Source organism: Saccharomyces mikatae (assembly GCF_947241705.1).
Source record: "Saccharomyces mikatae IFO 1815 strain IFO1815 genome assembly, chromosome: 15".
Classification (NCBI taxonomy): Eukaryota; Fungi; Ascomycota; class Saccharomycetes; order Saccharomycetales; family Saccharomycetaceae; genus Saccharomyces; species Saccharomyces mikatae.
In genome coordinates this window covers 35,366-61,588 of record NC_079270.1, presented here as the reverse complement: position 1 = coordinate 61,588, position 26,223 = coordinate 35,366, and the positions used below count along the sequence as shown (strand labels likewise).

Genomic DNA, 26,223 nt, shown 5'->3' with positions numbered 1-26,223 from the left:
AAATAGAGCGGAATGACAATCTTTTCGTAAGAAAATTCAGAATGACGCATCATGTACTTTAAGTGAGTCACATAGCGAGCTGGTAACCATTCGAACCCCGCCAGGAGCATCATTTGGTGCTTGCAAAAGCTTGAGACCCACGTTAGTTACGGATCCAAATCCATAACAAGTGGCACCGCCTCCGATGATGTGTATGATCCCCGCAACAGTCGAAACCAAATTTAATCCAGTAAGCATTAGCGAGTGATCTTCCCATATGCGCTTGCAGATGGGTATTGATGTTAACGTCTCATTCTGGAGGTCAAGGGTAATTATAGAGGTGTTTTGGTCAAATATTCTTGAAGGACTGGTTCCACCGACTATCAGGAGCTTTCTTGGAGACATAAATTTTATTCTAGATCCGTAGCGTTGAAACAGTGGATGCTGGACCTTTTTAAGAACTGTGATTGGCTCTAATATGCTTTCCGGATTATATGTGAACACAATTGCCTGATCTGAAACCGTCGTTTGATCCATAAATCCACCGCCCAATACAACCCCTTGATTAAGAGTGGAATCAAAGGCGAGGCCTGCTGATACTAGCGATTTTTGAAAGAATTCATCCTTTGGTGTTACATCCTTGAACGTTTTCCTAGTAGCATTGTATAGCAACATGACGGGCCCTTCTGTAACCCCGCCCATGATTAAAACATTACCATCTGGTAAATTGCATGCACTATGTCTGAATCTTGTATGTGATAAGCTCTGAATCATTGACCATTCTCTTTTTTTGATATCGAATATCCAGTTATCACAGAGGCCTTGGTGAGGTGCCTTTCTGCCGCCAACAAGCAGCAACTGATCATTACTACAAAGGGTAGTAAAAGTGTGACACATTCTTGCATCGGGGACTCCACTGCCGCTCACTTCGATATTCTTTATATCCATTTTATCGTTGTATATATTTAATTGCAATATTTCGTTCACTCTGTATGGGTTACTGCCTCCCATGTAATACACATCATTTCCAGAAACAGCAGCATCGCCATATTTTCTACTAATAGTGCACTCACATTCTAGAATCTCATAACCTTTATCCGTAGCTAAGTTAACTTCGGACGTTGGTCTGTCAAACATAAAATCTTGAGTAAATCTGAATTCTTTATTGTTAGTAGCGTGACATAAAACATAATGATGACAAAATAAATGGAACTCCTCTAATTCGTCAAAGGGCTCTACATTTAAGAGCTCATTTTTGGTTAACTCATCTACACTTTCCCATAGTTGAAACATGTCACCCGCGTTGACGTGAGCATATCCTAACTTATTAAATCGTTCAATTTGCGATTCAATGGTATTGTATTTCAACACGGACTGTAGTGGAGAGTCATTTTTCTTGAAGTGCGTCAACATCTGCTTAGAAAAGGGTTCGGAAGACCCCTTTGGAATTAACTGTTCAAGAATAATAAAATGACTATTTTCCATCTTCGAAGATGCATTGATGATACTATCTGAACATTCTGGCTTCATATACGCCAGAGACACTTCGGCGATGAAAACTTTAACAACGTTTGGGTCGTCCAATTGACATTCTTCTAGTAGTGCGCTAAAATTTTTAGAATCGTTCAAATTGCATGGCCTGGCGAGATAATTTGGAGTAGTCAAAACATCAACATTACTCGTGTCAACATAACATTCATCTTCAGAAAGGCCGATAATTCTCGAAAGCTCAGGTATGGTCTTAATTAACTCAATCTTAATTTTCATCAGATCTGAGTAATCAATATCGATAAAAGAGACACGGCTATGATACTGCTGACTTTGGATATTTCTAGTGTCTAGCAACTGGAATGGCAACGGATCATACCCGCATCCGAGATTAACAACAACTATTTTTTTACCTTGTGGTGTTTGCTCGACGATGGAGTTCAATCTTGATCTAATGGCAAATAATCTCAACCAATAGCCTCTATTAATGCAAGGAGATCTTTTGGTTTTTTTAGGAACAAAAAACTTGAAGTATTCCAACAATTTTCTATTTTTGTCCATTTGAAAGTTATTAGCTGAACTTAATTTCGGCAGATAGAGTAATTCCACCGACCTTTTGGAAGCAATTGAGGAATTATTTGTACCTTGAATAGCTAAATCAGCGTATTTTTTGCGTCTTTCTTGTTTGACATCCTTGCTCTTTTGCTTCAAAGCAGTAAGATTTTTCATTGTGTTAGATGTAGGCACTGTATTCGTCTGGATTATATGTTCATATGTAAATCATGATGAGATGAGATGGCTTTGAAACTTTTTTCCCATCGCTTTTTCGCAAGACACTACTGGTGGAAAAAAAGTGTGATAATAATAATATAATAATATTGATATGGTTATATATTTAATTATACATGATCGTCTACTCTTCTTTAACGGTGAGTACTTCTTCGAATTGTTTTTTTGCTATATCCTTGAACGTAGTCATATCATTTTTTTCACAAGACTCCATTATAGTTCTATAACAAGCTAAAGTATTAGATAAGTCGTCGCATTTTACCCAAATCTTCCCATTGAGACCGATGGCAATCTCATACTTGGTATGCGAAGCTAACACTTTTAATAGGGGAAAGTCATTGTTAAAAAGTAACTGGCGTGCGAAATTCAAACTTACGTCTATAGTCATACCATCTTCTAATAATCCGAAACCAGCATCGCGTCCCGTAGTTGAGTCAAAACATTCTATTTCAGCTTCTAGTTCCTTTTCTGCTGTACAAACTCTTGCATATACTAGATCACCCACTTGCAACGTTGGTCTGTTTTTCTTCGAAGCATTAGGGAATGCCATATAGGACAACGAAACACTGGATGAGAAATTTTGCAGCGAAACTTTATAACTATCTGAAAACGTTCCCGTGATTATTCCAATCACAAAATCGTTTACTGATGGTACGTATCTCCTACTGGAATAGTCTATACATACAGCCTGAACACCGCTTTTGCCCTTAGTGGAAACATGCAAGATACCTGTATTAACGGGCCGTATTTCTTGATCATCGGGATCACAGTATATACCAGGACCTAGCTTGACGGGTAAAATAGGGTCTACAGGCAGTTTATCGCCCGGAAATGTGAATGTGGACATCTCGCGTACTCTTAGTTGGTCAGGATCTTGGGGTTGACCTGTTGAGCTACCTATTTCTACTGTTTCATTATTATATTACACAGAACTGAAAAATTTCAGGCGACGGCGGCCGGGTCACACAGTTGTTCTTCATCAACAGCATAGCGAGCTTCATTAAGATAAAGAGACGGGGCTTTCATGTGACAACATCGAAGACTTTAAGGACCTTGTGGTATTTAATTTACATCTTGGTAAGATTTAATAGCACTCTAGTAGTTCAGTCCGTATAGTATAGTGAGTTACTGTGCAAGCGGAGAATTTTCCGGAGGTTTCCGTTTCTTTTTTTCTCCATGAGTAAGAGGAAAGTGTTCATTCACATAAAAAGAGAGCTACTAAACATTGTCACTGAGAAAGCAGAAAACATATAGGTATTATATAGTCAAACGTAGCACACAATGGCAGTCAAAGGATTAGGAAAACCAGATCAAGTTTACGATGGGTCCAAAATTAGAGTTGGAATTATTCACGCCCGTTGGAACCGTGTTATTATCGACGCCCTAGTGAAAGGTGCCATTGAAAGAATGGCTTCTCTCGGTGTCGATGAAAAGAACATAATAATTGAAACCGTTCCTGGATCTTACGAGCTGCCTTGGGGGACCAAGAGGTTTGTTGACAAACAGGCCAAGTTAGGGGAACCATTGGATGTTGTTATCCCTATCGGTGTTCTTATCAAAGGTAGTACTATGCACTTTGAATACATTTCAGATTCGACCACTCATGCATTGATGAGCCTACAGGAAAAGGTCGACATGCCCGTCATTTTTGGCCTTTTAACTTGTATGACTGAAGAACAAGCCCTGGCTAGAGCAGGCATCGATGAGGCACACTCCATGCACAACCATGGGGAAGACTGGGGCGCTGCCGCTGTGGAAATGGCTGTTAAATTTGGTAAAAATGCTTTCTAAGAAAGCGATAGAGATGTCAAAATTATATACATGTACATACTCACTATAAAAGAAACCCGTTTTTTGATTGTTTTCTTTTACGGTGCTTCAATGCATCTTTCATTTTGCGCCTCATATCACGGGTCCAATTACCTCTGTTAGCCCAAAACTCCTCATCCCAGTTCGATAGTGTTGTTTCTTTCCCACTAGCCCGTACTTTACTCAGTTGCGTTTGCCCTACTAAAAATGGCGACTGCAAATGAGGAAAAAATAAGAAGTTTTTATTATCCTTATCTTTAGACGTCTGCGATAACGGAGATGTGGCGTCTGATCTGTGAGATTTATTTACTTCCTTCTCCTGCTCGTTCACGTCAACATCTTTCCCATGATCAATATCATTATCTGAATCTTCAATTAATTTGAATTGCGATACAGATTCCGTCTCGGTTGGGTTAAATATGTTTCTTAATGTCTCGGTGTTGCTTATTGTACCTTGACCAACTTCTTTGGAAAAAGTTGGAATAAATTCTTGATCCTTTTGTCCATCGTCGTGGTGTTCTTTCTTTTTGTTTGAAGTCTCTTCTGGTAGGGCGCCCTCTTCTTCTGGAACATTTACTTCGGAAACTTTTTCCAGTTCAACGTCCTCATCTTCTGGAGCATCTGCTTCTTTCCCCTCCTGTTCTGCCAGGTGCTCTTCGTCGGAGTCATTTAGAGGCATTGGCTTATCAAAATCAAACTCCTTTAATAAGTCGTTCAGAATAACGTTGTTTTTCTCCTTCTCTTCTTCTGACATATTCTCCTCGCTGTCTGTCTTCTCATCACTAGCGTTTTCATCTTTTGATATGGTTAACTGCTTCAGCCCATTAGTGAACCTAACGGGTTTGGCCGCACGACTGTAATCCAGTCTATCAACAATATGATTATACCCGTTTTTCCAGAAATTATTTGTAAATTTGTACACAAGATCGTTTAATTCTTTGTTTCTTTCATAACCCCACAACTTAGTTTTATAACATTTATAAACTTTCAATGATCCATTAACATTAATCCTGAACGTGATGTTTCTCGTTTGCCCTCTTTTCCTTGGTGCTTCCCTCATTCTACCTGCAATAACTTCTTTATGATCCTTCCAGGTTTTCGCTACATTTTCCATCTTCTTATAATGTTCCCAATTCTTTTTTTTCATTTTAAGATTTTGAATAATATCTTCCTTGATGTCCTTTGCATGTTGTTCCGCCCAGCTAGTTTCCCAATTTGGCTTTGCTTCATCAATCTTCAAAATGTTTCCTTTGAACTTGACATTATTAAAGCTCTTTTTCAACCTGTTGAAAGCTGTCTCATCGTTAAATTTCACATTAATGAACGCAAAGTGATTATGTTTTTCAAACTGAGCGTCTTTGCAGTCACCAAATTTGCCAAACCGATCTAGTAATTCTGAATAACAATCGTCTGCATTTTGAAAGATGTTGCCGACAAAAACTCTCTTTTGAATCAAGCTATTCATCACTTTTAATTTCCTTAGTCCTGACCGCACACATGGTCTAGATAGCAGAGATCTATATCTTCCTCGCTAATCAACAAATATGCTTTAAGCTCATCGCTATGTTACTGAAAATTTTCATGTTACAATTCGTTTGTTACCCGTAATGTGACTTTTCCTCGAACGAAAAATTATTCAGTTTTAAAGGAAAAGAGGATAATATTAGAATTATAGAGTGCTATTAATAAAGTTCTAAAACCATCATAAGGGTGTTTCTGTGCAAAGTTCCAATAGCCTAGTCCATTTGTGTTGGGAACAAAAAATTGATATGGCAAACGCAATTAAAGTCGAAGGGTACCCGTCTATGGAATGGCCCACTTCCTTAGATATCCCACTGAAGGCCTCGGAAGAATTGGTGGGCATCGATTTAGAAACCGATTTGCCGGATGATCCTACAGATTTGAAGACTTTACTAGTTGAGGAAAATTCTGAGAAGGAACATTGGTTGACCATTGCTCTTGCCTATTGCAATCATGGGAAAACCAACGAAGGTATTAAACTAATTGAAATGGCCTTAGATGTTTTTCAAAACTCTGAAAGAGCATCATTGCATACATTTTTAACCTGGGCGCATTTGAATTTAGCCAAGAGACAATCTCTTAGTGTGGAAACAAAAGAACATGAACTCACCCAAGCTGAATTAAATTTAAAGGATGCTATTGGATTTGACCCTACATGGATTGGTAATATGTTAGCCACAGTCGAGCTATATTACCAGCGTGGCCATTATGATAAGGCCTTGGAAACCTCAGACTTGTTTGTGAAGAGTATTCATGCCGAAGATCATAGGTCCGGTAGACAATCGAAACCCAATTGTTTATTTTTACTTCTAAGGGCAAAATTGTTATACCAAAAGAAGAACTATATGGCTGGTTTGAAAATTTTCCAAGAATTACTGGTTATCAACCCTGTGCTACAACCGGATCCTCGTATTGGAATTGGTCTGTGCTTTTGGCAATTAAAGGATCCAAAAATGGCGATTAAATCGTGGCAAAGAGCTCTACAAATAAATCCAAAGAACACAAGTGCCTCAATATTGGTACTATTAGGTGAGTTTTATGACTCCTTAACCAATTCTACGAATGACACAACATTTAAGGAAGCCTTTTCGAAGGCATTGAGTGACTTGAACAATATTTTTTCCGAGAACCAGCATAATCCTGTTTTGTTAACCTTATTACAAACTTACTACTACTTTAAAGGCGATTATCAAACTGTTTTAAATATTTATCATCACAAAATCTTGAAAATGAGCTCCTTAATAGCCAAAACTGTCCTATCTGAATCTTCATTTTGGTGCGGTAGGGCACATTATGCATTAGGTGATTATCGTAAATCCTTCATCATGTTTCAAGAAAGTTTAAAAAAAAATGAAGAAAACTTGCTGGCGAAATTAGGGCTGGGCCAGACTCAGATAAAAAGCAACTTATTGGAGGAAAGTATTATTACTTTTGAAAATTTATACAAGACAAATGAAAATCTACAGGAATTAAACTATATCCTGGGCATGCTTTATGCCGGTAAAGCCTTTGATGCTAGCGCTGCAAAAAACACCCCTTCCAAAGAACAAACCATTCTAAATGAAAAGGCTTTAAAGTATTTAGAAAGATACGTGAAATTAGCGCTTGCCACAAAAAATCAATTAATTATCTCCAGAGCTTCTCTTGTTATGTCTCAACTTTATGAATCACAGAACCAATATAAAACTTCCTTAGATCATCTCTCCAAAGCTTTGGAGGAAATGGAATTCATCAAGAAAGAAATTCCGTTGGAAGTACTCAATAATTTGGCTTGTTACCACTTCATTAACGGTGACTTCGCGAAAGCTGATGACTTTTTTAAACAAGCAAAGGCAAGAGTTAGTAATACAGACAATAGTGTCAGCATTACATTGGAATATAACATTGCTAGGACTAACGAGAAAAATGAATGCGAAAAATCGGAATCTATATATTCCCAGATTATATCTTCACACCCGACTTATATTGCAGCAAGAATAAGAAATTTGTACCTCAAATTTGCACAGTCAGAAATTGACGATTCGACTATGAGTACAGAAATGAATAATTTGTTAGGAGTGAACAAGTCAGATCTAGAGATTCGTTCATTTTATGGTTGGTACTTAAAAAATAGCAAAGAAAGAAAAAACAACGAAAAGAGCACAAGTCATAACAAGGAAACCTTGGTGAAATATAATTCTCATGACGCTTATGCCCTAATCTCTTTAGCTAATCTATACGTAACTATTGCTAGAGATGGAAAAAAGTCGAGAAATCCAAAGGAACAAGAAAAATCGAAGCATTCTTATTTGAAAGCCATTCAATTATATCAGAAAGTCTTACAAGTCGATCCGTTCAATATATTTGCCGCTCAAGGTGTTGCAATCATTTTTGCAGAAAGTAAAAGGATGGGACCTGCTTTGGAGATTTTGAGGAAAGTAAGAGACTCTTTAGATAATGAAGATGTTCAATTGAATCTTGCACATTGCTATTTGGAAATGCGCGAATATGGTAAAGCCATTGAAAATTATGAACTAGTTTTGAAAAAATTCGAGAATAAAAATACAAGACCGCATATTCTGAACTTATTGGGCAGAGCTTGGTATGCACGTGCTATTAAAGAAAGATCTGTAAGTTTTTACCAAAAAGCGTTAGAGAATGCTAAAACAGCTTTAGATCTTTTCGTTAAAGAGTCTTATAAAAGTAAGTTCATTCCTAGTGTTAAGTTTAATATAGCTTTGTTACAGTTTCAGATAGCAGAAACTTTAAGAAGATCAAATCCTAAATTTAGGACAATTCAGCAAATCAGGGATTCCTTGGAAGGTTTGAAAGAAGGTTTGGAACTGTTTAAAGAGTTGAATGACTTGAAAGAATTTAATATGATTCCTAAGGAGGAATTGGAACAACGTATTCAATTGGGTGAGACCACCATGAAAAGTGCATTAGAACGTTCTTTGAATGAGCAAGAAGATTTTGAAAAAGAGCAGAACGCTAAAATTGATGAAGCACGTAAAATTCTGGAAGAAAACGAATTAAAAGAACAAGAAAGAATGAAACAAGAAGAGGTAGCCAGACGTTTGAAATTGGAAAAACAAGCGGAGGAGTACAGGAGATTGCAAGATGAAGCACAAAAGTTAATTCAAGAGCGTGAAGCCATGGCCATAAGTGAACACACTGTTAAGGACGATTCAGACCTTTCTGAAAAGGACAATGAATATGACGAAGAAAAGCCTAGACAAAAAAGAAGGAGATCAACAAAAACAAAAAATGATGATGAATCCAAAAAAAGGAAAGCTGTTAAAAAGACGGTCTCTGATAGCGACGAAGATGAAGATGATGTAGTGAAAAAGCCTTCTCATAATAAGGGGAAAAAATCACAATTATCGAGTGAGTTTATTGAAGATAGTGATGAGGAAGAAGCACAGATGAGTGGGTCGGAACAAAACAAAAAAGATGATAATGATGACATCAAAGATAATGACGACAACGATGGGTTGTTCTAAGAAGGGGTGGAAAGTGGGAAACAAGACTTTGAAAAAACGTAATATTGTATTGTTATTGCCTTTTTTCTATAATTATATAATATAGTGTATTTCTAAACAAAAAATGTGTTATTTTTTAAACATCCACTTTTTGGTCTCTTTATAGGATTCGTGTGACTTTCTATATATGTCCTTTTCCATTTCGTCTAGTTTCAGCAAGAATGTGCTTGTTGCTATATTAGTATTTGTTGGATTTTTTGCTGCCGAATCCGCATTGAGATCAATTGATAAACTACTAGCGTGATGATTAAGTTCTTGTGCACGCTGCAAAAGCAACTCACTAACAACATTGGCTAACTCCTTTTCACTAAACAAAGTTATCCATTTTATGGCCAAGCTAAAGAAATGTGAATTTATCGAATGTAAGTCCAGGGCCACGGGATCTGTCTTGATAGCGTTCACAACTTTGGTAGAAAACATATCTGGGGGCAAAAGCTCCACAAACGGTACAGGATCTTCATCTACCAGGACTTCGTCACCGCCTACAATTGCCAGGATTCTTGCTAACCACAACGGTAGATTTAGTTTGGTGTTTTTCGTTATGGGTCGTCCTGGGTTGTTTTCCAGATATCCAAGGCCCGGAATATCATATTGGAACTTGCAAGGAAAGTCTGTCCCATCTGCTAGAACATCCTCAATGTCATAGTATCCCATCCCACCTATACTTGACTTCTTTTCCAGAACATGAACAACGATAACAATAGCAAATCTAAAACCAATTCCATTGCGATTTTCATTACGCGTCGGCATTTATCTCGGAGCACCCGAAGCGATGGATATATCATTTACTAATATAAAAGGGAAATGACTCCAACAACAGGATTAGTCATTCTTTCCACTCAGAGTAATTCAAAGAACTCAACAAGTAATATACATCAACATGGTCTGCGATACAGTGGTGTATCATCCTTCTGTGACGAAATTTGTCAAATTTTTAGATGGTTCGGCTGGCAGAGAAAAGATTCTGAGATTGCTACAGTATCTAGCCAGATTTTTGGCTGTTCAGAACTCCTCTGTTTTGGCCAGGCAATTACAAGCCCAATTTACCACAGTAAGAAAGTTTCTGAGGTTTTTGAAACCTTTAAGCCACTTGCAAGCAGCTGCTAAGTTTTACGACAACAAATTAGCCAGTGACAACGTAGTCAGAATCTGCAATGTATTGAAAAATATTTTTTTCGCTGCATATTTGTCGTTAGACCAGATCAATCTTTTAAGAATTCTGAAAGTGCTTCCGGTCACTATCCTTACTGGTAAGAAAATACCACGGTGGTCCAATTGGTGTTGGTTGTTTGGTCTTTTAAGCGGTTTGGCTATGGATCTTCGCAAGATTCAAACATCGCACGTCCAAATCACTGCCTTCACGAACGCAAAATCACAAAACCAAGGTGGTGAGCAAGAGGATCACAAGAAAGTATTAGGGAAGGCCTATCAAGACAGGTATTCTGCATTAAGAAGATTATTCTGGGACGCTGCAGACTCGTTTATCGTCCTTAACAACTTGGGATACTTAACCAGCAGCGAGGAGTATGTTGCGTTATCTGGTGTTGTAACTTCCATTCTTGGTATGCAAGATATGTGGAAAATGACATGACTTTATATTATCTTTTTTTTTTTTCGATTCGCTACTCTATGTTTTTACTCTATTCTACCTTCCCCAATAATCTACTCATTATGTATATGATCCAACGTTCTATGTTAATACTTGTATAAGTGTCTGAGAGACAGTATCTCGTGTCATTCATTTCTTTGTATCTATTTTCATATAATATTTCAATTGCTATACCATTGTTTGATATGGTTACCCCGCTGGTGATATCTGGCGAACATCAACCATGAAGAAGTACCAAGATGATCAACTTATGTATAGAGGAATGAGAGGAGTAGTCTTCAAGAGAATCAGAAGTAATCAGTAACGGTTGATTTGTGCTCACACCTTTAGATATGAGTGCCAATAGTCCGACAGGAAACGATCCTCATGTGTTTGGTATTCCTGTAAATGCAACAACGCCTAATATGGGTTCGCCAGGTAGCCCAGTCAACGTACCACCTCCTATGAATTCTACGGTAGCGAGTGTAAATCATCCTGTTATGAGAGCAAATAATAATAATAATGTTAATGATAGCGCAAGGACTTTAACGAGAGACCAAATACAGCAATTGCAACAAAGACAAAGATTATTACTACAACAGAGGCTACTCGAACAGCAGAGAAAACAACAAGCTCTGCAAAATTATGAGGCCCAATTTTATCAAATGCTCATGACCCTAAACAAAAGACCGAAAAGACTTTATAATTTTGTGGAAGATGCAGATTCAATTTTGAAAAAGTATGAGCAGTATTTACACAGTTTTGAATTCCATATCTATGAGAATAATTATAAGATTTGTGCTCCTGCTAATAGCAGATTACAACAGCAGCAAAAACAGCCTGAACTTACAAGCGATGGTCTAATATTAACCAAAAATAACGAAACCTTGAAAGAATTTTTAGAATATGTTGCCAGAGGCAGGATTCCCGATGCTATTATGGAAGTATTAAGGGATTGTAATATCCAATTTTATGAAGGAAACCTCATTTTGCAAGTTTATGACCATACAAATACTGTAGATGTCAGCCCTAAAGAGGGCAAGCATAACTCCAATACAACTTCCTCTTCTCCTTCAAATAATGGTAACACACAAGACAACTCCAAAATCCAGCAGCCGTCTGAACCGAATAGTGGTGTGACGAATACAAGCACCAACGCAGCTAATAAGAAGACTTCCTTTAAACGACCCAGAGTATATAGAACACTTTTGAAACCAAACGACTTAACTACCTACTATGACATGATGTCTTACGCAGACAATGCACGGTTTTCTGATAGCATTTATCAACAGTTTGAATCTGAAATATTGACACTTACAAAGAGAAATTTATCACTAAACGTTCCATTGAATCCGTACGAGCACCGAGACATGTTGGAAGATACCGCTTTTATAGAACCTCATTGGGACGACCAAAAAAAATCATTTGTTCACGAACACCGGACTGAATCGACAAGGGAAGGAACAAAGGGTGTTGTGGGACATATTGAAGAGCACGATGAATTTCCACAACATAGTTCGAATTATGAACAGTTGATGTTGATTATGAATGAACGCACGACGACAATAACGAACTCCACGTTTGCTGTTTCACTTACCAAAAATGCGATGGAGATTGCGACCTCAAATTCCAATGGGGCTCGTGGAGTTGCGTCCTCAACTTCAAATTCTGCATCGAATACAAGGAATAACAGTTTGGCCAATGGAAACCAAGTAGCTTTGGCGGCGGCGGCGGCTGCTGCTGCAGTGGGCTCTACCATGGGCAATGATAATAATCAATTTAGCAGATTGAAATTCATTGAGCAATGGAGAATAAATAAAGAGAAAAGGAAACAGCAGGCATTAAGTGCAAATATCAACCCGACTCCTTTTAATGCCAGAATATCAATGACAGCGCCATTGACCCCCCAACAGCAGCTATTGCAAAGACAACAGCAAGCCTTGGAGCAGCAACAAAATGGTGGAGCTATGAAAAATGCAAACAAAAGGAGCAGCAACAATGCTGCTAGTAACAATAACAATAACAATTTAGATAAACCTAAGGTCAAGCGACCTAGAAAGAACGCAAAAAAGAGTGAGAGTGGCACACCTGCCCCTAAAAAGAAAAGAATGACTAAAAAGAAACAGAGTGCAAGTAGTACACCCTCTTCTACTACAATCTCATAACTTACCTAATAGAGTTATCATTTTTATATATACGTATATCTATATATATATATATATATGTATGTATATAGGTATGTACGTATATATTGTATTAAAGTACATCATTTTTTTTTCCTTAGTTGGGGATATTGCTTTTGTGCTTAAGCAAATGAATCTTTTGGTTCATTTTCTAGAAGGTACTTTATCAGGTCATAGATGTTTTTTCTATCATTTACTGTATGAATCCATATGCCATACACCTCATGTTTTAGATTCTTAATAATAACCAACTCGTCCTTCACTTCAACCCCCATGCACTCTAGTGGGTTACGTGCATCTTCTTGGGCATTGAATACTTTCCTCTTATTCACCACACTATTGGGAACAATACCCATGGAGAAATTGTCAGGGTTGATTCTGTTTAGTATGATCAATCCGTAATTGTATATGTCTTTTCCAGTTAGGGTTTTACCGCAGTTGTAACTTAACGAATCGTTATTCTTAAAACCGTTCCCGTTTCCATTGCTGTTCCTGCTACTATTGTCAGCGCCATTGTTTGTTTGAATGTTATTACTACCATTTTGCGAGTCAAAAATGTCTGTTTCTTGTGGAGGAATGGATAAAAGATTGATATTTTGGGAAACGTCTCTAAGATATATAGCTAGAACACCTTGGTATTCAAGTTTGTTCCATTCGTCCTTCTTGAAGTCCCATTTATACAGCGAAGCATGTGGTGTGTGGAAAAGTAGTTGCTTTATTTTGGGATCGTACCTCCCAATAACGTTGAAATTTAGAGCTTTTCTGTAAAATTCTAATGGGGTAGCAGAGTTCTCTGCTGTGGTTGTTGCTGCTCCAGTCATTGCACACAATTTCTCTTCTAGTATGTTCTAAAAATATACACTTGTCTAACTGTTTCTCTATTGTTTTCTCTTTAATTTTTCTTCTTTTTCTAGCTTCTTCGCAGTTTTCGCAGCATATTTAAGCAATATATGAAAAGTAAATAAGCGGGCGTACTAGATAATATAATAATAAAAGTATGCTAAAGTCTATATAATCACTATCTATTTCATTCATAGCTTTATAATCTACCTTCGAATTTTAAAATTTGGGAAGCAGTATCGTCAATGGTCTCCTTTAGGTTCCTGAACTTGAAACCTAATAGTGATTTACTCTTACTATTATCGAGATTGGCACCAAGAGTATTGTGAGTAGCACCTGTACCTTGTTTACCCACTGGAATCTTACCCTTTAGGACGGGGAAGTCCTCATTAAGTATATCCAGGATATCCTGCATAGTAAACCTAGCTTCTGATACGATTAATCTTTTCCCAATTGTTTCCCTCTTTTGAAAAGCTACCAAGTGAGCCTTTGCCACATCACGAACATCAATATATCCCCCAAACATTTCAGGTATTTTGTCCTCTGGTGACAAATGCAACAAGTTGTTGACGAGCTCACAAGATGTGTTCAAGTGTTTTTTCACATCTTTGTCAAACATCTGAGGGCCAAAAACGTAAACCGGATTAATGGCAGTTAATTCAAACTTTACAGCGTCTCTATTCTCCTCCAAAAATTCCCAAGCTGCTTTTTCAGCAAACTTTTTGGAACCACAGTAAGCGCTAATAGCGTCGCTTTGGCAACTTTCCCAGGTTGCTGGATTCCAGGATTCTTCATTAAATGTTAAAGACCTATCGCTTTCCTTTGCCATATCGAACACAGCTGCATAGGAAGAAGTTAGCACCACACGTTCCACGGTACTCGCAGCGTATTTCTTGATGGAACTGAGAATTCCTTTAACACCATTTAGTGCGGGAATTAACAAATCCTGTTCACAATCAGAGATGTCAAAACAAAAAGGAGATGCCGTATGTAAGACTACTTTAATGTCCTTACCGTGCTTTTGAAAAACGTGGTCAAATGCATTTAATTTAGAAATGTCTGGAACAATCTCCATAGAAAAGTTTGGGTTGTTACCGAAAGCCTCCATTAACCTATCGGCCTTTTCTTGACTTCTAGCAGAACCAATGATCTTATAGTCCTCTTTCAATAAGAGATCGACAATATGCTGGGCAATGAACCCGTTGGCACCCGAAACAAAAACTGACATATTTGCCGTCGTAATACTTTATGCTGTTTTTCTGCATCTGATCACAACTAATTGATAATAAAAGGACTATCTTTTCCCCCTTTATATAGTTGAAACACTAGGGATTCTTTTCTTAATGGCGCACTTTTCCTTTTTTTCATAAGATTGGAATCCACCCCGAGAAATCTCTCTACAGCGCATGTCGACGTTATATAATTCTCTTTATTACGTAATGAAGCAATATTGATTTACATGCCATTTATTATATGCCTCCTTGGATAACTTCTTGGTGACGATGCTTATAAATATGGGATATGGTGGTCAATTGTTAGACGAAAATGCATTACAGTACTGATAGCATAAAAAGAGTTAGGGTAGTTGAAAATCACTTCAAAACATATTTCAACCATTTATTGTAACACCGATGCTGTTTTCTTGTTTTAAGAATTCGTAAATATGACGTGGTTGACGCTGAAAACTTGTCACATCCCTTTTAATTGTGGGCTATGATATTGGGGAAGACTTGTATTTCCACAAGAACGCATTTAGCAGTTTTGGCCCGCTTCCCCATGGCTTTTTATTTTAGCCATTCTGGCCTCTTTACCTGGACAGAAGAAAGCTAGAAGGCTAACGTGGAACGTGGTATTTAACCTTGTTTCCTAGCTTAATGTGCTTTCCAGGTTGAAAAGGAGTTGGTTATAGAATATAATATTATGCAGCATTGCTAGGTGAACGAATTTGGTAAGCACTGCAATACATGACAATATAATAGTCAAAATTCTTACTTATAGATAAAACCCTTGGATACCTTTGCGAGAGAAACTTTGAATTGCAAACGTTACAGCGGGGTTTTCGACAGGGTATCTTGAACTATCGTCAAGCCTGTGATAGTGGTTATAAAATTTTTTGTGATCGTTTTGGATTTGTCGAAAGCTGAAATCGAACCAGTGTCTTCCATCCAAAAATAACTGGCTTGATTCAATCTCTGGGATGCATGGTTCATAATTTATAGATGTCATTTCTTCCACGTATCGCACCATCCAAGCCGAGTTAATTTTATGCATGTTAATTTTATGGAATAAGGGACCACATTTTTTCAAGAAAGGTGAGCATGCATATATACCTGAGTGAGGACAAATCAAGTATACACTATCAAAACTTTCAACATCTCTCTCAAAGCCATCATAAGCCCCATTAAACAGGATATTTTCTTCCCATCATTATTCGTACCATGTTTTAGTAAATCTTTCTGGATTCTGTGCAACATTTTATTTTGGCGGGATATTTTGAACTTGGGTGAATAGAAAGGGATAATTTCAAAAACCCGTCTTTACCCATCATTCTGATAATGCTGGCCTGGAAGTAGGTCGATTTCATGTGTCTGACAATCGGTTAACCACCTCCTTCACTATCTACGCTGATGTTTGCAACCGTGAAAACCATAAGATTTTCTTGTCAAGTTCAAAATAACCTTTCCCAGCCATTTTGTAAAACACTTGCACAAATCAAACGACAACTGTTGCAACTAAACCCATATAAAAATTTAAATCAGCCAAATACAATGAAATAAACTTTTATAGAATCCAACGACTAAAATTCAGTGAATTTTCAAGAAAAGCTCTTGTGCATGTCTTCTGATGAACAACAAGCCATGTATAAAACAACCGCAAGAAGTTCAGAGACAAAATGGGGCGGGACATCACTTCCTTATATATCACCTTCTCTCCATCATTGGTGTAATGTTTCATAACCGCCTTCATGGCTGGCTTGATGTAGAAGTGATGAGTGGAATACCATGAATACATCTAAAGAATGAATAAATAATGGATGGTTGTTGATAGTGTATGTTGGTTTTTTTATAAAAATGCAACCTGTCTGTGATATAGACCTTTCCTTAAAGTGAAAATACCACTTGTTAACGATATTTCCAATAAACTGCGATAATAAGAAAAGACAGTGGAACAAGTCCTTAAAACGACTTGTAAAATGGTTGTAAAACGGATGTGGACAAAGTAGTATATAAATGTGCGCAAAGTGGCTGCCATTACTACTAACAAAAAATCGCAGATGTCGAAATACTGAAGCTAGAAAAAATCAATGATGGGAATCTCCTGTAGCAAATGTATTTGTTGAATGAGACAAGTACCCCCATTATTTGAGCGAAAAATACAGGAAGATTTACGGTTGAATTTTCCTCTTCTGGAAGTAATCGCCCACTCAACCCATAGTATATCAACGCCCACTTCTTGATCAAACACGGAAGATTGTTATAGTGGTAAAGTAGGTGGAGTGATTGTCGAATTGTTTTTTGTAAGCCCAAGGTTTGGCCGCCTGTGATTCATTCCCAATCTGGTGTATAGTTCGCAGAGAATGCCACCAACACAACAGAGAACGTTATCCAAAACTAATCATTCTTCTTCTACCATTGTTTAATAATTATTTTCCGAATAAATTTGAAGTAACTTGAAATATCTACTCTCTTTTGATAAAATTTTGATCATTGATATAGAGGTATGTGTTTTATAACCGTGAGGATAAACAACATAATGAGGATACGTTTTTTGAGATGCCAAGAAATGTATCTGCGCAAACTCCCACGTATTATTACAAAAATATGCATCTATTTTAGGAAAATAATACTTGCGGTAAGTCATATGCACACACTATAATATTGACAACTTTTCCAAATATAATAACGTTGACAAAGGAATACTTTCGGTTACCTTTTAACTATGTAGGTTGAGTTTACCAATTGGCGCAGATAGAGATTTTCTCTATGTAGCGAGTGCTTTTGACATGACATAAAGCGGTAAGCTAGTTTATCAGATATTTATTTTGGCCGTCATTTCGTATGTGAAAGTTTCCCTTTCTATCCTGATACGGACATGCGGTTGTACAATAATTGTAGTTTACTAATACATGTGAGAGTTCGTTATATTGATCGAACATTCTTGGCATTCCGTGGTGCACAGATCCCTGTCATTGGCAGTTTAAATTCATGCGTTTCATCTTGTTAACTTCAATTTATGTATAATAGACTTATTAAGCTATCTTGTTGTAGGTTAACTCACTATTTTCGCATATAAAAGAACTGTAGAGTTACTATACTTGTATCCACATATAACCAAAGAGCATGACGCCGGTGTTCATATATTGATGTTCTTAGGTTATTATCATGCAAAGCTTCACACGTGAGAAAAGCAAGTAAAAGCAACATAGATGCGACACTAACTGAAATAAAACCTCAGAGGGTGCTACAAGATTTGCAATCATAATTAGAAATCATAGTTTTAGTTTCCTCTTTTTATCGAATAGCATTTATTTTCTATGGTTAAGTCGATCGAACATCATCGGAGGAATATTCAAATTATGCTCAATTAGGATAATAGCATAATGAAGCTTGTGTCTTGAATCGCTTTCCTAGGTTCCCATTGTTTTCCTATTAATTGTTGGAGAGGCGCACAAGTGACATGGACCGCTGGAGGAAGAGATTATAGTCGGGTGTGGTTTATAGAAAAATAAATGAAAAATAAGCCGGTAGATCAACCTAGAAACTCAATTTGCCTTCACATGTAAGTTATCGCAACTATATTGGCTTGATACCATTTCACGAGCCATTCTTGTATAATCCTGTAAATTGTGAAAAATAATGTTGTGAAAGGAACGTATGAATACCACATAGCATCATGCGAGTGAGGTTAAGTTTTGATTAAGTTATGAGATTAGTGATGTAACTATTCGTTTCAATGGTATATGTGGTGTAGACACGTCCATTTTGTGCACTGGTATTTGTAGAGTATCACGTTGCAGCTGTATCAAGAAACTTGGATCGGCAGATTAACTTCAACATCTGTAAAGTAGCCAGCATGAAGGATGATAGATAAGGCAAGTAATGCTGTGTTTGACTGTTGACACTTATGAGCAAGATTTAGATGGTCGTGGATGTGCGTATTCGTTAGTTGACCTACAAAGAGTATTCTGGTAGCGCTTAGGTTTATGGAACTCGCGAGACCGTAGTAATTTGGCGTGAACAATATTTCATACTGTGGGGGGAGTCACTAGAAAGATATGAATAATTTGGACTTTGTGTCATGGGAGAAATCTTTTACTTGTAGCGTCGTCACGTTCTTCGGCTATTCTAATTTTCTAAACTGTGAACTCACATTTAGGATGCTCTGAAGCCTTTTATTCTATCTCGAACGACAGCGCAACAAGGGAAAGCAAATCAGCCTGAGTCAGAAGAGTTGTCTGGACCTCAAGTATGCCAGTATCTATCTAAAAATAGCTAGATGGCATATAAAATTTATCAAAAAATAATTTCGAGTCATTGTAAGAAGCTTTATTGGGATTTTTCTTATTGAAATTTATCGAGTATTCCTACAGCATAGTTGAGCACCGATTGTTTTCTCCACTTCTTTGTAACCTCACATACGCATCTCCTACTGCACTGCGGAACTGGCTTGGGTGTGAAGGGGCGCGTTATAGTCCAAATTGAAGGAGTACATATTTCGGATTCATTTTCATTTCAGGGTCTCTGGGAAAAAATAACCTTAACATTATATGTTCCCTAAAAGGTACTTAAAGAAAGGAAAGATAGGAGAATGTATGGCTAAATATGATAAACCTTTCCACCACAACTGATCGAAGAAATAGAATATCTAATCTTTCGCTCTTTTTCTTCTTCCTTATCTCCTAAAGCACTTATATGACTGAGTCTCATCACGCTCCTCTCCAAGATGAGGTCCCTTCTTCAAGGCAACCAGCCTCTTCTGTCTATTCTAAATACAAAAAGTTTGTTTTGCCACTATTTGGACTATTGACATTGTGTCTAGCTTATACTAGCAGCGTTACTAAACCTGCCTCAAATTCTGTTTTTAAAGGCCCTGTTTCTCTACAATGTAAAAAACCTGAATCTTATCGCCCATCGTTCAATAAGTCCGTGAATTTGATCCTGAATGATGAGCAATTTAAAATAGACTCGATAAAGAAGTTGTCTGGCGCCATTCAAATTCCTACAGAAATTAACGACGTCAACCCTTCTCCAGACGATGACCTAGATTACTATTCGGAGTTTTTCAAACTTCACAAGTATTTTGAAGAAACTTTCCCCCTTATTCATTCTCATCTGAAGGTAGAAAAAGTCAACAAATTAGGTTTGATATATACGTGGGAAGGTACTGATCCGAGTTTGAAGCCAATTCTATTTATGGCGCATCAGGACGTGGTGCCTGTTAATAGAGAAATGTGGGATTCTTGGGAGTATCCACCATTTTCAGGTCATTATGAAGCAGCAACGGATTATGTCTGGGGTCGTGGCTCCAATGATTGTAAGAATTTAATGCTTGCTGAATTAGAAGGTATAGAACAACTGCTTGCGGATGGTTACCGGACGAAAAGAACTGTTATATTATCAATGGGGTTTGATGAAGAATCGAGCGGTTTAATGGGGGCCAATGCTTTAGCACCATTTTTGCTAGAAAAATACGGACCGGATAGTATGTTTTCGATTATTGATGAAGGTGCTGGACTCCTAAGGCTGGATAAGAATCTATACATTGCAGCAGCTGTAAATGCTGAGAAGGGCTACGTTGACGTTAAGATATCAGTTCATGGCCATGGGGGTCATTCATCGGTACAACCTGACCATACTACCATTGGTGTTGCATCAGAATTGATATATATGATGGAGAACCACCCATTTGAATATAATTTCTCACTTGACAACCCCGTTTACGATGTATTACAATGCGCTGCTGAACACTCTAGTTATTTGCCGCCACACGTCAGAGATGCAATCTTAGAAGCGCCTGTAGATGAGAACAAGAGAAAAGTTTTAACTGAATTTGCAGCATCTCACCCCTACATACGTGATTTGATAAGAACAACTAGAGCTGTGGATGTTATTAACGGTGGTGTCAAGGCGAATGCTTTGCCAGGATTAACTAACTTTGTTGTTAATCACAGAGTAGATATTCATTCATCCGTTAATGAAACTGTAGAGAATGATTTGTACTGGGCTAAAGTCATTGCCGAAAAGCATGGCTACGGTTTGTCTTTCCATGACGAAGTGATTATCCCAGAAACTAAGCTTGGTCACATTTCTTTAGCATGTGAAAAGATGCTAGAGCCAGCTCCAGTATCGCCGATCTCAGGACATGTTTGGGACATTTTTGCGGGTACTGTTCAAAACCTGTTTCAAAACGAAATCCTGGCTGAGGAAGAAGATGCGGATGTCTACGTTACGGGTGGTTTGTTTTCCGGTAATACTGACACGAAGTATTATTGGGACTTGAGCAGAAATATCTATAGGTTTGTTGCAGGTATATTTCCCTTTGATCAATTGAAAACAATTCATTCTGTCAATGAACACATTTCAGCTTCTTCACATGTTTCAGCCGTCGCTTTCGTTTATGAGTACATTGTTAACGTCAATGAATATGGCCACGATTAAATGTAATTTTTTTGTACAAGAATTTTATACAAGTTGAGCAAGTTTTTGTATAACAGTTCATTGTTTTTTAAGAATTTTAAACGTTTCAATTCGAAAGTAGCATCTCAAAAATTGAAACGCTCTTCAATAATCAAAGTTTGAGGAAGATCGGAAATGCTTTAATATGTACAAAAAAAATGAAAGCAAATCGAGATTCACAGTTTCTTGTTTTACATCGCGAAATTAAAGTTGTTAAAAGCTGTAAACTTAACATTACTTTTGCTCATCTATTATAGTCCTATATAAGTATCTAACTGTCATTCCGAATAGTAGGAGAAGAGGTTTCAGAAGTCATCTTTTATTTTGGAACATTTAAGCTGTGAAATAGTAGCTATTCACATCATTTTGAGATTATGGGTCAACGAAGCGTTATGATCCTTTTGATAGTGCCTTATTCACAACTATGTTATGAAAGGTGCTGATATGCATAGTGTATTTTGTTGACGCCTCTTTAAAACAACACTTACTAATTCAAAAGATGTGAATTTCGCCCTGACTTGGAATCTCTTTTTATTTTCTTTCCTCGTATTCTATCAGAAATTACTTAGGATATTTTAATTTTTTTTGCATGATCAAACTAAAAACTATCGCTTCAACGGCCAGCTCTGTTGTATTGGAGTGAGTTATCTTAGTGAAATTGTATTTGCTGTGATGGTTTTTCTCGGGTTTTATTTTTCTCATCTGGAATAATGGAACTATGAGTAAGTAGACTAATCAACTTTTTTTACTGCACTCTACAATCAAAAGACGATTTAATCGAATATGAATCCCTGAGCGAAAAATTTAGTTTGAAAACAAAATTAATGCCTTAATAATTGAATAAAATAAAGAGGATGCTTTTTAAGGTGTTAGTTTACGCTTTATTTTTCCTGTACCACTTAGTCCAAAGAGAAACTATTTGATTTGATAAACGAAGAATGTTGCCAAAATCACCTAAATGTAAAAAAAATGCTTGCGACATATTGTTATGTTTTACAAGATGTAAAGTCATCGTATGAACTGCTGTCTCAAAGTGTTGTAGCAGGTAAAATAGCTTATTTGTTCAATATTGCAAGAACAAAACTTGAAACACTTAATGAAAAGTCGAAGTACTCTCAAGCTACGTTTACTCTCGGAATATGTTTCAAGGATGGCAACCAAAACATATATAAAAAAGGCACTATGATTCACTTCACTGTTATACAAAATAAGATAGATTCTCAGCGTATAAAAGTTGTTTGCTATCTTTTACGGCTTATAAGAAGAATGAAACAGCAAAGTGTCACAAATTTTGTAATCATATAAATACTGATCTAATTGGATAAAAGAGGATAAAATCATTGATTACCTAATGTATACGAACAAATATCTATCATATAGAAAATAAAAGCCTATCAAGGTGGTGAATTATTCATCATAATTTACCAAGACAGCCACCGGGGATAACAGAAGTACTATAAACGTCTGCAAGGTAGTACAGGTAATTGTCGGTATTTCTAACAGCGAACGTTACATTGTTTTGGGCGTAGTCAACAACTTCTTCAAGAGTTTCTGCATATTCACCAATAAATCCATCCATACTCATGGTAGGAACGTGCAAGTAACGATGTAACATATCAATACCTGCATAATGTTTAGGACCGACATCAACAATAGTACCTTCAAAGCAAATTGTCGATAACGGCTTTCTAGAGGTGTAAAAATAATCACAAATGACAGTTTCTGCTGGAAAAGATTGACGATGATGGCCCGCATAATAGTTTGGATTTGCTGCACACAAACCATCAGCATCATCACACCTCATAAGCATACCACCCTTGGATGCCTCCATTAATTGATCCAAAACGCCCATGACAGTGAATATACTACCGTTACCAAACCATCTTTTATAATAAACGTCATCCACACCGTAGTTCAAGAGTCTGTCTTTACCATAAGCGGTAATTTCAGCGGTGTCTTTGAAAGCTGCGTTCAGCATTCTGGCATTAGTTTCATTACAGGTTTGATAAATGGAGGGAAAAGTTGCATGATCCCAACCAAGAACTTCCTGAGTGAGAGAAGATTGTAACTCAACAGTCGAGTTAGTATCATATTTAATTGGAGAACCCAATGCTAAAGAAGCAACAGTTGCAAAAACCACGGTTTTACCAGAAAAAGCTCTCATAATGTGCTATAGTTGTATATAGATTTGATATATGGAAACAATTGCTTGTTCCTAATTTCTAATCAAGCTATGGTAACGAAGATAGTTCATTCTGTCCTCTTTTTATACGTTTTTAATTCATGGACTACCTATCAAGTGTGACCACATATGAGAGTCATGTGCGACGTCCACAGATTCCTGGTAGATAGTTCAAGATACAGATACAGTAAAGAACGGCACTTCTATAGACTATTATCCAAATGATCTCGAAGAAAAACTATAATTCCTTTTTCTTTCAGAGAGGCAACATTCTTGTAAACAGTATCTTTTTTCATACGTGAAAGTCGCACAAGTTCAAAGACCCTAAGGGTCACGGACCCTGAAGGTTAATTACATTAAACACCTTTAAGGTGCCTCGCTTCCGCCACATCATTATGGGCAATGCGGCTGGGCTGGTCCAATGCACGCCGTAATTTAGGTTTGGGCCAAGATAAAAGGTAATTCATATGCTGCTCGAAAACAACGGCAACATGGATTACCGGCTGATATGTATTAAGTAAGAAAATGCTCCAAATGTCACAAGCGTAGTGTTTACTGACATTACGATTGCGGTAGACTTTATCTGGCATTTGCTGCCCAATATTTCCTTTTCGGCACAACTGAACATTTTAAGGCTTTGCAGCCTTCGGGCGGAGGTTCTTTGATAATAATAATTCTATGATACAACTAAACTCATCGAAATGAGGACCTTTCAGAGGTGAGCTGTCGATAGTGACTGAAAGCTTGTCTTGATGCCAAAATGATGTACATCAAACTTCATTATGTAGACGATATATTTTTGCGTTGTTCGGCGTTACTCCTTATGATGAAAATTATATCAACAGAAGTGTGGTCCTTGAAACACTGTATAAATAATAAATCTTGCGCAATTTCTACGAGTTATTGAAATAAAGAAGTTCTCAACATTAGCTATCCAAGGTAACAAGAAATTCTACCGCTACGTGTACGTATGTCATACCTCACTTTTGAGTTAAAAAAGAACCAAAAAACAACTACTAGGGCGTTTGAGATTTTGCCAGAAACAGTTTCCTAGGTAGTTCAATATGGCATACATCCATGATCGTTACAGACCTAAGATGAGGCGGACAAAACATTGAATACGGTGACTATATTTGCACGATTAATCGCCAAAGAGAAGCGCGCAAACAATGTGAATGTTGGTTAATTTATGGACATTACGCGGCCATTTGAACTCCCATAAAAAGCTCAGTCAAGCACTTTGTAACTTAAAAGATGCCCTCAAAAATGAGGTTAGTCATACCCTACCCTACAATACTCCTGGGTAAAATGGTGGCATTTGTTTTATGAAGATTATGATAAGATTTTCAAGGTAACGTTCTCACCTCAAATGTATAACTCCCTTTAAGAAAAAGAAGGCAAACAAAATCAAATCTGAATAAAAAGTTTCGTCACCTTATCAAATTGGACAAAGGCATAAGTAAAGATCGACCCTAGAAGATAATCCAATACTCTAGCTATCAACAAAAAAGGGGAAAAAATAACTATCCCTCATTGGTCGAAGAGAAAATCCGAGGTCAGACGCATACAGGAATTGGAGTTCCTACTTCTTTGAGATAGTCTGCACTACAGGATATTGATATATGTGTTTGTGCCTTTTTCTGCGAGAATGGCAAAAACGGTGCTAACTAACTTCAATAATTGTACAATTCTATGCACCCGCTCGCGATTTTGTACTTACCGGTGTGTTTTTATAATTCGAATAAAAAACCACATTCTTTTAAACTGCCCAAGATAGTGTTCTTATCGTAAGACAGTGCAGTTTACCACTAATGGACAAATCCCACATTCCCCTATGAAATTATACTGCCCTGTAAAACAGCGTGGTATTTTACAGGGCCTTAACCAGCCACTTCTCAACAGAAAAACCCACGTTCGCGTTGCAATAATACGAGGTGGACATGCGCTTGAGGAATCTAAAAACAAATATCTCGCGTTCACGGAGATAAATGGTCACGGAGGGCAACCACTATTTTTTTATCACCTTAAGGTGATGGATGTGTTGCTATTCAGTTATTTCTTTCTCCTAGTCGTATATTATTTTTCTGTTTTTTTTTTCAAGTGTGTAGTCCTCATATCCAATTCCAATTGGATATTACTGGTTAATAATTTTTAGTGGAAACAAGGTAAATAGCGATTTTTCATGACAAATTGAGTGAATAGTCTTGATATTAGGCCCTGTCTTGTGTGGCTTTCTTGGTAATGATAATTGTCTAAAAAGACTTTGCAACTACCTTATCAGAGTGGGCTAGACCACGCCCTGCACAGTTTGTAGACTCTTTAGGGGGCTTGTTGTTATTAGCAGCTAAATGTCTTTGTTTACAAATTAAGATACCCCCCATTCGTTGCTAAAGGAACGCGCGCGCATAGAACTTACGAGTGCTTCCTCAGAAAAGCGTGTACAAAAATTTAAGCTAACTCAACGGTTAATCTTTGCAGTTATGTTTCCAGAGTCCGCGCATACTGGCCAAAAAGCATATATAAAGGTCATTTCACTTCATTACTATTGGTTCTGCCATTCGATTATTTTATGGTTAAACTTATTCTGTCCACAATCTAGCAACAGCAAATATCCATCGTTGCTTTTTTTTCTGGTAAAATCTCGCCT

The 26,223-nt window shown here is 37.3% G+C and overlaps 12 protein-coding genes across 12 annotated transcripts; 5 read left to right on the top strand and 7 right to left on the bottom strand.

Moving 5' to 3' along the window:
- Window positions 1-36: 36 nt before the first annotated feature.
- PPM2 (tRNA methyltransferase PPM2) lies at window positions 37-2,196 on the bottom strand (the record flags this gene model as incomplete). Its single annotated transcript, XM_056225493.1, has 1 exon — window positions 37-2,196. One exon carries the CDS (start codon window positions 2,194-2,196, stop codon window positions 37-39), a length of 2,160 nt encoding a protein of 719 aa, XP_056079306.1.
- Window positions 2,197-2,380: 184 nt separating this feature from the next.
- On the bottom strand, window positions 2,381-3,103 carry RRP40 (exosome non-catalytic core subunit RRP40; the record flags this gene model as incomplete). Its single annotated transcript, XM_056225492.1, has 1 exon — window positions 2,381-3,103. The coding sequence occupies one exon, from the start codon at window positions 3,101-3,103 to the stop codon at window positions 2,381-2,383; it is 723 nt and encodes a 240-aa protein (XP_056079305.1).
- A 434-nt stretch (window positions 3,104-3,537) lies between these two features.
- Window positions 3,538-4,047, top strand: RIB4 (lumazine synthase RIB4; the record flags this gene model as incomplete). The annotated part of the gene is made up of 1 exon (XM_056225491.1): window positions 3,538-4,047. The coding sequence occupies one exon, from the start codon at window positions 3,538-3,540 to the stop codon at window positions 4,045-4,047; it is 510 nt and encodes a 169-aa protein (XP_056079304.1).
- A 43-nt stretch (window positions 4,048-4,090) lies between these two features.
- On the bottom strand, window positions 4,091-5,530 carry NOP8 (Nop8p; the record flags this gene model as incomplete). Its single annotated transcript, XM_056225490.1, has 1 exon — window positions 4,091-5,530. One exon carries the CDS (start codon window positions 5,528-5,530, stop codon window positions 4,091-4,093), a length of 1,440 nt encoding a protein of 479 aa, XP_056079303.1.
- A 304-nt stretch (window positions 5,531-5,834) lies between these two features.
- CTR9 (Ctr9p) lies at window positions 5,835-9,068 on the top strand (the record flags this gene model as incomplete). The annotated part of the gene is made up of 1 exon (XM_056225489.1): window positions 5,835-9,068. The coding sequence occupies one exon, from the start codon at window positions 5,835-5,837 to the stop codon at window positions 9,066-9,068; it is 3,234 nt and encodes a 1,077-aa protein (XP_056079302.1).
- A 108-nt stretch (window positions 9,069-9,176) lies between these two features.
- PSF3 (DNA replication protein PSF3) lies at window positions 9,177-9,761 on the bottom strand (the record flags this gene model as incomplete). The annotated part of the gene is made up of 1 exon (XM_056225488.1): window positions 9,177-9,761. One exon carries the CDS (start codon window positions 9,759-9,761, stop codon window positions 9,177-9,179), a length of 585 nt encoding a protein of 194 aa, XP_056079301.1.
- A 226-nt stretch (window positions 9,762-9,987) lies between these two features.
- PEX11 (Pex11p) lies at window positions 9,988-10,698 on the top strand (the record flags this gene model as incomplete). The annotated part of the gene is made up of 1 exon (XM_056225487.1): window positions 9,988-10,698. One exon carries the CDS (start codon window positions 9,988-9,990, stop codon window positions 10,696-10,698), a length of 711 nt encoding a protein of 236 aa, XP_056079300.1.
- A 350-nt stretch (window positions 10,699-11,048) lies between these two features.
- SPT20 (Spt20p) lies at window positions 11,049-12,860 on the top strand (the record flags this gene model as incomplete). Its single annotated transcript, XM_056225485.1, has 1 exon — window positions 11,049-12,860. One exon carries the CDS (start codon window positions 11,049-11,051, stop codon window positions 12,858-12,860), a length of 1,812 nt encoding a protein of 603 aa, XP_056079299.1.
- A 140-nt stretch (window positions 12,861-13,000) lies between these two features.
- On the bottom strand, window positions 13,001-13,699 carry DCP1 (Dcp1p; the record flags this gene model as incomplete). Its single annotated transcript, XM_056225484.1, has 1 exon — window positions 13,001-13,699. The coding sequence occupies one exon, from the start codon at window positions 13,697-13,699 to the stop codon at window positions 13,001-13,003; it is 699 nt and encodes a 232-aa protein (XP_056079298.1).
- Window positions 13,700-13,917: 218 nt separating this feature from the next.
- GRE2 (methylglyoxal reductase (NADPH-dependent) GRE2) lies at window positions 13,918-14,946 on the bottom strand (the record flags this gene model as incomplete). Its single annotated transcript, XM_056225483.1, has 1 exon — window positions 13,918-14,946. The coding sequence occupies one exon, from the start codon at window positions 14,944-14,946 to the stop codon at window positions 13,918-13,920; it is 1,029 nt and encodes a 342-aa protein (XP_056079297.1).
- Window positions 14,947-19,630: 4,684 nt separating this feature from the next.
- On the top strand, window positions 19,631-21,376 carry SMKI15G0140 (M20 family metallopeptidase; the record flags this gene model as incomplete). Its single annotated transcript, XM_056225482.1, has 1 exon — window positions 19,631-21,376. One exon carries the CDS (start codon window positions 19,631-19,633, stop codon window positions 21,374-21,376), a length of 1,746 nt encoding a protein of 581 aa, XP_056079296.1.
- A 1,432-nt stretch (window positions 21,377-22,808) lies between these two features.
- ZPS1 (Zps1p) lies at window positions 22,809-23,558 on the bottom strand (the record flags this gene model as incomplete). The annotated part of the gene is made up of 1 exon (XM_056225481.1): window positions 22,809-23,558. The coding sequence occupies one exon, from the start codon at window positions 23,556-23,558 to the stop codon at window positions 22,809-22,811; it is 750 nt and encodes a 249-aa protein (XP_056079295.1).
- Between the last annotated feature and the right edge of the window lie 2,665 nt (window positions 23,559-26,223).